The sequence below is a fragment of the Microcaecilia unicolor genome, chromosome 4 (assembly GCF_901765095.1).
Source record: "Microcaecilia unicolor chromosome 4, aMicUni1.1, whole genome shotgun sequence".
Classification (NCBI taxonomy): Eukaryota; Metazoa; Chordata; class Amphibia; order Gymnophiona; family Siphonopidae; genus Microcaecilia; species Microcaecilia unicolor.
The window spans coordinates 120,919,635-120,932,439 of NC_044034.1; the positions used below are offsets into that span (position 1 = coordinate 120,919,635).

At 48.8% G+C, this 12,805-nt stretch overlaps 1 protein-coding gene across 1 annotated transcript in view; it reads left to right on the forward strand.

Annotated features, from left to right (window-relative positions):
* The window catches only part of MYCBP2 (MYC binding protein 2), a 937,772-nt gene that overhangs the window by 894,222 nt on the left and 30,745 nt on the right, over positions 1-12,805 (forward strand). Inside the window, 2 exon segments of the mRNA XM_030200587.1 lie at positions 2,075-2,182; positions 6,025-6,190. Coding sequence (XP_030056447.1) covers positions 2,075-2,182; positions 6,025-6,190 — 274 coding nt within the window.

Genomic DNA, 12,805 nt, shown 5'->3' on the forward strand with positions numbered 1-12,805 from the left:
TCCTCCCGCTCCCATGTAGGAACTGCCCGCCCTCTTCTCCCCCCCAAGATCCCGTTCCTTTTTTTTTTCTTTTAAATTTACCTTCCTCCGGCAGCGCAGCGTCAGTGAAGGAGGCGGCGCTCCCAGTCCCGACGTCTCTAGCCTTCCCTTGTTCGCTGCTCACTGCCCCGCCTTCTTCTGAGTGACGTCAGAAGAAGGCGGGGCAGTGAGCAGCAAACAAGGGAAGGCTAGAGACGTCGGGACTGGGAGCGCCGCCTCCTTCACTGACGCTGCGCTGCCGGAGGAAGGTAAATTTAAAAGAAAAAAAAAAGGAACGGGATCTGGGGGGGGAGAAGAGGGCGGGCAGTTCCTACATGGGAGCGGGAGGGCAGGGGAGAGAGGGGAATTGCTGCCTTGGAGCCAGGCAGGTGCGGGGGGGGGGGCGCCAACTGGTAGTCTGCAGGGGGGCGCCAGAGACCCTTGGCACGGCCCTGATTAAATATCATGGAAAATTGTTACACATGGATGTTTACACTTGAGGGCCACCAAGTTCAGTGATGACATCACAGAGGAGTAGGAAAATTGGTATTGCTGTTCTGCATATTTATTTTTTACAATTCTAACTGCTTGTCTGCTTAATTACCTAACTTTTCATGAGAAAATCATTACTGCATATAATCAGTGTGACCATCTTGTATCCAGAAAGCTGGAATATACCTCAGCCACATGTATGGTCTATACAAACTTTTATGGTAGAGTATCTTGGGATTATCAGCCAGCCAGATTGCTAGCATGATTGTTTCTTATTAGAGATGTGCCCCAGCGGGGAAGGTTGGGGGTTATATTTGGTGGTTCTTATAAACATGCTCATAATACTATTATCTGCTTATTTCTTTAAAAAATGTTTGGCAAAAAAAAAAAAGAGAGAGAGATGTACCCAGGACAAAAATGTTCTGTTTTGTTTTTCAGTTTATTTGGACTTTTTCTCAGATTTTTATACTTTTTTCCTGTTCATTTTACACATTTGTTTTAATGCACACTAATAGACTTATATGTGCTATATCAGGTTAGCATGCACTAAACCTTTTAAGGTGGGTTAACAAACCAAATGTTCACTAATGAATATGCAGTCCTATTTTATGCATTGTTAGTTTTAGTAGGTAACAACAACAGATTATTCCATTGCGGCACTGAAAATGTTTACTGTCATGGGTAGCACAAAGAATTTTAAAAAGGGACCCAACATGTAAAGCCACAAATAAGTCATTCTCCAAGAGAGCTTAAAACCTAAATGGTTACTTGAGGCTAAAAGAGATATAGGAGAAGTAAGATTTGAACAAAGACTTCCTGGGTGTCAGTTCATCACTCTACCTTTATATATTGCTTGAGAGGCTGAACTTTGTTTATTTTTTATTACAATGGATGCCATACCATGAATTATTTGTAATATAATTGACTGATTAATAGTTTATAGGGAGCAGCTGGTTCAGTTCAGATCATAAATTAAGCTAAAATGTGAAGTCTGAATAAGTTCAAACAGTGAAAAAGAGGGTAGGACAGGTGGAGCAGCCCACTCAAGGATAAGGAGAAGTATGAGACTTCCTGGGAAGGGTAAAGATCAGACCAGAGCTTCCTAAACCTTGTTCTGTTTTTCTTTGCTTCCCTCTTTTTTTTGTAATTGTAGATTGTAAGCCACCTAGATGATACTGTACGATAAACTTGAAAGTTGAAGGATATCCACAGTGACTATGCATGGGGATAAATTTACATATACTGGGTCTCCAGTATGTGCAAATGTACCTCATACATACAGATTATTATACTGAAAATCCACTTGTTTTTGGGATCACAGGACAGGTATTAGAAGTCATGAATAATACCCTAGAGACCAGGTAGGAGCTACAATTTGGAAGCTGATAAGTGATGAGAAATCATAGTAGACGATTCAAGAATTTTCTGTGGGAACAATAATAGTTTCATTATTTTACTTGCCTCTGAAGTATGGATAATGGAACAAATGTTTTAACAAATATAAATACATGTACTCAAAAGTGCAAGAGACCTATGGAATTAAAATCAGATATTGTAATTCTAGGCATATTTTGGTGGGGAAGCTCGTTGTGATGCAGAAGCTGGTCAAGGTGATGACTATGATCCTAGAGAGCTCATTTGTGGAGCATGCTCAGATATCTCCAGGGCTCAGGTACTGTAAACTTTTTAATTATTTTAGTTGAGCTTCTTACATAGTATAAGAATGGAACAATCCAGATCATTTGGGGGGAAAATGTCTGATTTTATGTTGTAGAGAATGGCTTGATTTGTCATAAGGCTTCACTGATTGCTTTTTAAATATTTTTCCAGTACTCTTATGAAATATGTGTCACACAATGAGAGATCAAGCTTTGCATTGCTTGTATTACAAAATGAAGTCAACTTTGTAAGCTTCCATTTTCTCTGAATACTTTAACTTTCTTCCCTTATAGAGCTTTAACATTGTTCTAATTTTGAAAATAACTAAAACCTTGCCACAAAGTGGAGCCACTGTTAAAACTAATATATCTAATCTAATATTAACATTTCTATATCACCTTTTCCCAAAAAATTGGACCAAAAGCGGATTACAGTAAATTATAAAATATAAAAAAGACACATTAATTGAAAAACTTCTGAAATAAAGCGGTTTTAAGATTTTTACGAAAGAGGAACTAGGAACAGGTAATCTTTAATGAAAAAGGAAGGATGTTTCATATTTGCACTACTTTTTTACCTTTTAAGAAATTAATTTTTATGAAATGCCGCTCATAATGGTAGAAAACGATTGTCTACTTTTAAATTAATGTCCTGCAATTTTATGGTTAAAATTAGTGATTTTGTCAAGTCTGGAATATGAAGCAAGAGAAATGTAATTTATTTTTAAAAAATTGTAAGCAGTATTCCTATGAAACAATCAATATGGTTTTGGATCAAACATAAAACAGCTACAGAATTAAACTAAGCATATATAAAATATCGTCTCTCTCCTTTTATCCCTTATCTAATATCCCTACCCCTCCGCCTTCCCAGCCTCTGACCCTTGCCAGTGTGGGTTTTCCCACTAAGAGTCAAGTTACAGTAAAGACTGGGAGATGGAAATAGGAGGGGAGGGGGAGTAGTGCTGAGAGCACTGCACTCTGCTAACTGCTGCTCCCATGAAGCTTTATCAAGGTGCTTACAGCTATATAAAATGTTCATACTGTAGTTATAAGTACATAAGTATTGCCACACTGGGACAGACCAAAGGTTTGCCTCAGATGTTATGACTTGAGGAACCACACCATTGTTTGGAGGATCAACTTGACCATGAGTCATTGTTCCAATAAACAGTATGCAGATGTTAAGATAGTTGTCCACCCATTGCATCAGCCAAGCTGGCAGGGACTTTCCTGCAAACCTTGGCAAAATCTTGCCAAGTCATGCTGATCTCCATGTCTGTGATGCCATAGGCTTTTTCAAGAAAGTTTTACTTAGCCAGACTCTGTATTGTAATGCCAAGTATTATCGTACTATATAGGAGTTGTTACCCCTATATTACGTTCATACTGACTCTGGGAGGGACTGCATAGCTAACTTATAGGCTCCACCAAAATTCTGTACATCTCAGTCTCCACTCACCTGCTGGTAAGAGTGCATAACCCATCCATCTAGGCCGGTCTGGAGGGACTAAAGGAAAGCAAATTAGCAGGTAAGGTCTAATTTCTCTTTGTTTCTGCTTATTTTGTTGGTAGCATCTACACATAGAAAGATGCATTTTTGTATATATAACAATTTTTATTTTTATCATACACATAAGAAAATGTGGATCTCTGATAGGCAGTGCTTTCTTTGTAGAAAAAAAGGTGCCGGTACTCATTATGGGCGGGGTCACCACATATGGCTCCACCCCTATGATAGCCACACCCACATTAACCACACCCCCTATACCAGCCATGGCGCATATAAACAGACATCATTGAAAATATTATAGTACTATAGAAGAAAAAAACGTGATTTTTTTTCATGATAAATAATCTCTGTAAGCTCTTACAGCTCCAGTATACCCAGTGCAAAATAAGACAGCCAATGTAAATTCTCAAATTGGACATATTACAAACACTAAAATGAAAATAAAATGATTTTTTTCTACCTTTGTTGTCTGGTGACTGTTTTTCTTTCCATATTGGTCCCAGTTTGTGATTCTGCTTTCCTTTGTTTTCGCTTAACTCTTCTGTGCCATTTGTCATTTTTGTCTCCTTTTTCTTTGCTTTCTTCAATATTTTTCAGGCTCTCTCTCTGTCCAGATTTAATTCATTCTTACTATCCATTCTTTAATTTCCTTCATCTACCTGTGGCTTTTCATCTTTTCCTCACCCTTGTTCTCCCCATGCCCCTTCCTCTTATTCTCCAGTCTTTCTCTATTCCCCTTTTCCATCCAGCAGCTCTGCTTTCTCTCCCCATCCTTCCAGTGTCTCCCCTATTTCTTTCTGCATTCTTCCATCCAGCGTCTTCCCTCTTTCTCTCCCCATCCTTCCATCTGTTTTCCCCCTCTCTCTCCCCATCCTTTCATCTGTTTTCCCTCTCTCTCCCCATCCTTCCATCTGTTTTTCCCTCTCTCCCCAATCCTTCCATCTGTGTTTTCCCTCTCTCTCCCCATCCTTCCATCTGTTTTTCCCCTCTCTCCCCATCCTTCCATCTGTTTTCCCCTCTCCCCAATCCTTCCATCTGTTTTTCCCCTCTCTCCCCAATCCTTCCATCTGTTTTTCCCTCTCTCTCCCCATCCTTCCCTCTGTTGGTTTCCCTCTCTCTCCCCAATCCTTCCCTCTGTTGGTTTCCCTCTCTCCCCAATCCTTCCCTCTGTTGGTTTCCCTCTCTCCCCAATCCTTCGCTCTGTTGGTTTCCCTCTTTCTCTCTCTCCCCAATCCTTCCCTCTGTTGGTTTCCCTCTTTCCCTCTCTCCCCAATCCTTCCCTCTGTTGGTTTCCCTCTTTCCCCAACCCTTCCCTCTATTGGTTTCCCTCTTTCCCTCTCTCCCCAATCCTTCCCTCTGTTGGTTTCCCTCTTTCTCCAATCCTTCCCTCTGTTGGTTTCCCTCTTTCCCTCTCTCCCCAATCCTTCCCTCTGTTGGTTTCCCTCTTTCTCTCTCTCCCCAATCCTTCCCTCTGTTGGTTTCCCTCTTTCCCTCTCTCCCCAATCCTTCCCTCTGTTGGTTTCTCTCTCTCCCCAATCCTTCCCTCTGTTGGTTTCCCTCTTTCCCCAATCCTTCCCTCTGTTGGTTTCCCTCTTTCCCTCTCTCCCCAATCCTTCCCTCTGTTGGTTTCCCTCTCTCCCCAATCCTTCCCTCTGTTGGTTTCCCTCTTTCTCTCTCTCCCCAATCCTTCCCTCTGTTGGTTTCCCTCTTTCTCTCCCCAATCCTTCCCCCCCTGCGACACTCCGAGCGAGTCCTGCACTTAGGTTTTTTTTAAGACTCAAAACGTGCGAACGATGCAGCCGGCAGCGATTGAAAGAGGCTGTCTAGGCTGGCGTCTGCGTCGGAGCTTCCATCACCCTCTGCGAGTCCCGCCTTCGTTGTTACAACTTCCTGTTTCGCGGGACTCGCAGAGGGTGAGGGAAGCTCCGACGCAGACGCCAGCCCAGACAGCCTCTTTCAATCGCTGCCGGCTGCATCGTTCGCACGTTCTGAGTCTTAAAAAAAAAAAAACTAAGTGCAGGACTCGCCCGGAGTGTCGCGGGGGGGGGGGGGGGGGCGGCGGCCAAAAAAAGGTGCTGGTACGCCGTACCGTTGCGTACCGGCACAAAAAAAGCACTGCTGATAGGTGAAGTAAATGCTGAGTGTGTGAGCACACCCCAAGTAGAAATGAAACAGCTGTATTTGGCTCTCTTCTAAATCATGTGGACACTACTAATCTAACAATTTTGTAAGGTTCCCTTGGGAAAGTTTCATATAAAAACTGAAATAACTATAAGTACAAATAGGTGGTGTATCGGTACAAATTTTGTGGTTTATATACTTTCTATTTTTATTTGTATTCAGATGTGTCCTAAACACGGTACAGATTTCCTAGAGTACAAGTGTCGTTATTGCTGCTCAGTGGCAGTGTTTTTCTGCTTTGGAACAACACATTTTTGCAATGCTTGCCATGATGACTTTCAAAGAATGACGAGCATCCCCAAAGAGGAACTTCCTCATTGTCCAGCAGGTATGTGTTTTGTAGTTTCAAATTTTTTCTAATTTAAATAAAACTGGAATGTTCTTCTAAGGTCCCAACAACTTGGTTTTCCGTTATTTGCTGGTAGGCTTTATCATAACTGGAGAGTTATACCAGTATAATAGCAGTCGCCATAAAGTGGGAAGTGCCTATACAAATCTCTTCTCTGTTCTATAAACCTGGGGATATGAAATGTTATCTATGAGCAACTAGTCCATTCAAAGCTGCTTAACTAGAGTTTGCTGACAGAGAACACCTGGAATCTGCAAAGAAACAAATGAGCGAGGGAGTATAACATCATCCAATGGAGGCCAGACCTGAGAAAATACATGCTAAGTTGTAATAGACTTCTAGAATAATGCATCATGTATATTGTGATAGTTCTCCGAGGACAAGCAGGCTGCTTGTTCTCACTGATGGGTGACGTCCACGGCAGCCCCTCCAATCGGAATCTTCACTAGCAAAGTCCTTTGCTAGCCCTCGCGCGCACCGCGCATGCGCGGCCGTCTTCCCGCCCGAAACCGGCTCGAGCCGGCCAGTCTTCTTTTGTCCGCACTCGGTACGGTCGTATTTTTCGCCGTGTCGAGCCCCGGAGAGTCGACCTCGCGCGTCCATATTGTTGAACGTGTTTTTTCTTCGGAAAAGCTTTTCTTCTACTCTGGAAGTGCTCCGGAACCCCTCCACCGGGTTCCGTTTCAATCCTCCCCGTATTTCCAGCTTTTGGCCCCGATAAGTTTTCTTTCGTCGTCGGGGTAGGCCTCTTTTCGGCCTCGGTCGAGATTTTCTCCCTCTAAAGTTTTTGGTGCTCTTTTTCCGTCATTTCGGACTTTGATTTCGCCGGCGTGATTTTTCCGCCCATGACATCGAAGCCTTCCAGCGGCTTCAAGAAGTGCACCCAGTGCGCCCGGGTTATCTCGCTCACTGATCGACACTCGTCGTGTCTTCAGTGTCTGGGGGCCGAGCACCGCCCTCAGAACTGTAGTCTGTGTTCCCTGCTTCAAAGGCGGACTCAGGTAGCGAGACTAGCCCAGTGGAACGTTTTGTTCTCGGGCTCTTCGTCGGCATCGGCACCGGGATCTTCGAGTGCATCGACGTCGTCAGCGTCCAGACCATCTTCCTCGGCCGCCCTTGCATCGAGTGCATCGAGGCATCGGGCCTCTGCATCGGCGCCGAGACATCGGATAGCTGCATCGACGCCGGTGGTACCGGGACCTCGTCTGCTGATGTCGTCGGACGGTGGTGCATCGTCAGGAGTGCAGGTGAGGGCTGTCCATTCCCCTGCTGGTGGCGGTGAGCCTTCGGGTGGGTCTCCTCCCACCCTGAGGGCTCCTGCAGTGCAGCCCCCCCGAGACCGACCTTCTTCGGCCTCGGCCCCGAGGAAGCGACGGATGGATTCTACGTCCTCCTCGTCGGTGCCGGGGAGCTCCGGTGACATGCTTCGGAAGAAGTCGAAGAAGCATCGACACCGGTCTCCTCCCCGCGTCGGCACCGAGAGCTCTGGGTCGCCGAGGGATTCGGCACCCAGCAGGCATCGGCACCAAGAGGACCGCTCACCCTCTGTCCAAGAGGTGTCGATGCGCTCCACTCTGGACAGCCCGGAACAGCCTCCTCGCCCGGAACAGGTCCTGACGTCGACGCCTGCATCGACCTCACAGCCTTTCTCTGCAGCCGCTCTAAACGAGAGCCTCCGGGCCGTTCTCCCAGAGATTCTGGGAGAGCTGTTGCGCCCTACCCCTCCGGTACCGGCGGTGCTTGCGCCTCCGGTACCGTCGAGCGTGGCGCCGGCTGGCCCATCGCCCAGGTTGAGGTCCCCGACGTCGGTACCGCGTGCGGTGCCGGCAGCGGCCACCTCCCAGGAAGGCTCCCCGACTACGTCGGCGGAGGGAGCTTCGCCGATGCGGGCGAGGGAGTCTACCTCTCGACGCCCCCATCGTGGACGTGGCTCCACTGAGTCGAGCAGGGCGAGGTTGCAGACACAGGTTCGTGAACTTGTGTCTGACACCGAGGGTGAGGCCTCGTGGGAGGAAGAGGAAGATCCTAGATATTTCTCTGACGAGGAGTCTGAGGGTCTTCCTTCTGATCCCACTCCCTCTCCTGAAAGACAGCTTTCTCCTCCCGAGAGTCTGTCTTTTGCTTCCTTTGTCCGGGAGATGTCTACGGCCATCCCCTTCCCGGTGGTTGTGGAGGACGAGCCCAGGGCTGAAATGTTTGAGCTCCTGGACTATCCTTCTCCACCTAAGGAAGCGTCCACCGTTCCCTTGCACCATGTCCTAAAAAAGACATTGCTTGCGAACTGGACGAAACCCTTAACTAATCCCCACATTCCCAAGAAGATCGAGTCCCAGTACCGGATCCATGGGGACCCAGAGCTGATGCGCACTCAGTTGCCTCACGACTCTGGAGTTGTGGATTTGGCCCTAAAGAAGGCTAAGAGTTCTAGGGAACATGCTTCGGCGCCCCCGGGCAAGGACGCTAGAACCTTAGACTCCTTTGGGAGGAAGGCCTACCATTCCTCTATGCTCGTGTCCAAGATCCAGTCTTACCAGCTCTACACGAGCATACACATGCGGAACAATGTGCGGCAGTTGGCGGGCTTGGTTGATGCTCTTCCCCCTGAGCAAGCCAAGCCTTTTCAGGAGGTGGTCAGGCAGCTGAAGGCGTGCAGAAAATTCCTGGCCAGAGGAGTTTATGACACTTTTGATGTTGCGTCCAGGGCCGCTGCTCAAGGTGTGGTGATGCGCAGGCTCTCATGGCTGCGTGCCGCCGACCTGGAGAATAGAATCCAGCAGCGGATTGCGGACTCGCCTTGCCGTGCGGACAACATTTTTGGCGAAAAAGTCGAACAGGTGGTAGAGTCTCTCCACCAGCGGGACACCGCATTCGACAAATTCGCCCGCCGGCAGCCTTCAGCTTCTACCTCTACAGGTAGACGATTTTTCGGGGGAAGGAAGACTGTTCCCTACTCTTCTGGCAAGCGTAGGTACAATCCTCCTTCCCGACAGCCTGCGGCCCAGGCTAAGCCCCAGCGCGCTCGCTCTCGTCAGCAGCGTGCGACTCAGCAAGGCCCCGCGGCTCCCCAGCAAAAGCAAGGGGCGAGCTTTTGACTGGCTCCAGCAGAGCATAGCCGACATCCAAGTGTCCGTGCCGGGCGACCTGCCAGTCGGAGGGAGGTTGAAAGCTTTTCACCAAAGGTGGCCTCTCATAACCTCCGATCAGTGGGTTCTGCAAATAGTCCGGCAGGGGTACACCCTCAATTTGACCTCAAAACCTCCAAATTGTCCACCGGGAGCTCAGTCTTACAGCTTCCAACACAAGAGGGTACTTGCAGAGGAACTCTCCGCCCTTCTCAGCGCCAATGCGGTCGAGCCCGTGCCATCCGGGCAAGAAGGGCTGGGATTCTATTCCAGGTACTTCCTTGTGGAAAAGAAAACAGGGGGGATGCGTCCCATCCTAGACCTAAGGGCCCTGAACAAATATCTCGTAAAAGAAAAGTTCAGGATGCTTTCCCTGGGCACCCTTCTCCCCATGATTCAGCAAAACGATTGGCTATGCTCTCTGGACTTGAAGGATGCCTACACACATATCCCGATACTGCCAGCTCACAGACAGTATCTGCGATTTCAGTTGGGCACACGCCACTTCCAGTACTGTGTGCTACCCTTTGGGCTCGCCTCTGCGCCCAGGGTGTTCACAAAGTGCCTAGCTGTGGTAGCAGCGGCACTTCGCAGGCTGGGAGTACACGTGTTCCCATATCTCGACGATTGGCTGGTAAAGAGCACGTCCGAGGCAGGAGCCCTGCAGTCCATGCAGATGACTATTCGCCTTCTGGAGCTACTGGGGTTTGTGATAAATTACCCAAAGTCCCATCTTCTTCCAGTGCAGAACCTCGAATTCATAGGAGCTCTGCTGGATTCTCGGACGGCTCGCGCCTATCTCCCAGAGACGAGAGCCAACAACTTGTTGTCCCTCGTCTCGCGGGTGCGAGCGTCCCAGCAGATCACAGCTCGGCAGATGTTGAGATTGCTGGGCCACATGGCCTCCACAGTTCATGTGACTCCCATGGCCCGCCTTCACATGAGATCTGCTCAATGGACCCTAGCCTCCCAGTGGTATCAGGCCGCTGGGGGTCTAGAGGACGTGATCCACCTGTCCACGAGTTTTCTCGAATCCCTGTATTGGTGGACGATTTGGACCAATTTGACTCTGGGACGTCCCTTCCAAATTCCTCAGCCACAAAAAGTGCTGACCACGGATGCGTCTCTCCTGGGATGGGGAGCTCATGTCGATGGGCTCCACACTCAAGGAAGCTGGTCCCTCCAGGAACGCGATCTACAGATCAATCTTCTGGAGTTACGAGCGATCTGGAACGCTCTGAAGGCTTTCAGAGATCGGCTGTCCCACCAAATTATTCAAATTCAGACAGACAACCAGGTTGCCATGTATTATGTAAACAAGCAGGGGGGCACCGGATCTCGCCCCCTGTGTCAGGAAGCCGTCAGCATGTGGACCTGGGCTCGCCGGAACGGCATGGTGCTCCAAGCCACATATTTGGCAGGCGTAAACAACAGTCTGGCCGACAGGTTGAGCAGGATTATGCAACCTCACGAGTGGTCGCTCAACTCCCGAGTGGTGCGCCAGATCTTCCAAGCGTGGGGCACCCCCTTGGTGGATCTCTTCGCATCTCGAGCAAACCACAAAGTCCCTCAGTTCTGTTCCAGGCTTCAGGCCACCGGCAGACTGGCATCGGATGCCTTCCTCCTCGATTGGGGGGAGGGCCTGCTGTATGCTTATCCTCCCATTCCTCTGGTGGGGAAGACTTTGTTGAAACTCAAGCAAGACCGAGGCACCATGATCCTGATTGCTCCTTTTTGGCTGCGTCAGATCTGGTTCCCTCTTCTTCTGGAGTTATCCTCCGAAGAACCGTGGAGATTGGAGTGTTTTCCGACCCTCATCACGCAGGACGAAGGGGCTCTTCTGCATCCCAACCTCCGGTCCCTGGCTCTCACGGCCTGGATGTTGAGGGCGTAGACTTTGCCTCTTTGGGTCTGCCAGAGGGTGTCTCCCGCATCTTGCTTGCTTCCAGGAAAGACTCCACTAAGAGAAGTTACTTCTTTCATTGGAGGAGGTTTGCCGTCTGGTGTGACAGCAAGGCCCTAGACCCTCGCTCTTGTCCTACACAGACCCTGCTTGAATACCTTCTGCACTTGTCTGAGTCTGGTCTCAAGACCAACTCTGTAAGAGTTCACCTTAGTGCAATCAGTGCATACCATTACCATGTGGAAGGTAAGCCGATCTCAGGACAGCCTTTAGTTGTTCGCTTTATGAGAGGTTTGCTTTTGTCAAAGCCCCCTGTCAAGCCTCCTACAGTGTCATGGGATCTCAATGTCGTTCTCACCCAGCTGATGAAACCTCCTTTTGAGCCACTGAATTCCTGCCATCTGAAGTACTTGACCTGGAAGGTCATTTTCTTGGTGGCAGTTACTTCAGCTCGTAGAGTCAGTGAGCTTCAGGCCCTGGTAGCCCAGGCCCCTTACACCAAATTTCATCACAACAGAGTAGTCCTCCGTACTCACCCTAAGTTTCTGCCAAAGGTCGTGTCGGAGTTCCATCTGAACCAGTCAATTGTCTTGCCAACATTCTTTCCCCGTCCTCATTCCTGCCCTGCTGAACGTCAGCTGCACACTTTGGACTGCAAGAGAGCATTGGCCTTCTACTTGGAGCGGACACAGCCCCACAGACAGTCCGCCCAATTGTTTGTTTCTTTTGACCCCAATAGGAGGGGAGTGGCTGTAGGGAAACGCACCATATCCAATTGGCTAGCAGATTGCATTTCCTTCACTTACGCCCAGGCGGGGCTGGCTCTTGAGGGTCATGTCACGGCTCATAATGTTAGAGCCATGGCTGCGTCGGTAGCCCACTTGAAGTCAGCCTCCATTGAAGAAATTTGCAAAGCTGCGACGTGGGCTTCTGTCCACACATTCACATCCCATTACTGCCTGCAGCAGGATACCCGACGCGACAGTCGGTTCGGGCAGTCAGTTCTTCAGAACCTGTTTGGGCTTTAGGATCCAACTCCACCCCCCGAGGGCCCTGTTTGTTCTGTTCCAGGCTACACTCTCAGTTAGTTGGTAAATTTTTTTAGGTCAATTTCTGTTATGTCCTCGCCGTTGCGAGGCCCAATTGACCATGGTTGTTGTTTGAGTGAGCCTGGGGGCTAGGGATACCCCATCAGTGAGAACAAGCAGCCTGCTTGTCCTCGGAGAAAGCGAATGCTACATACCTGTAGAAGGTATTCTCCGAGGACAGCAGGCTGATTGTTCTCACAAACCCGCCCGCCTCCCCTTTGGAGTTGTGTCTTCCCTTCAGAGTTTTGTCTTGCTACATACTGGACTGGCCGGCTCGAGCCGGTTTCGGGCGGGAAGACGGCCGCGCATGCGCGGTGCGCGCGAGGGCTAGCAAAGGACTTTGCTAGTGAAGATTCCGATTGGAGGGGCTGCCGTGGACGTCACCCATCAGTGAGAACAATCAGCCTGCTGTCCTCGGAGAATACCTTCTACAGGTATGTAGCATTCGCTTTACTCCAGGATAGTTGGGTTAAGGCAGTTT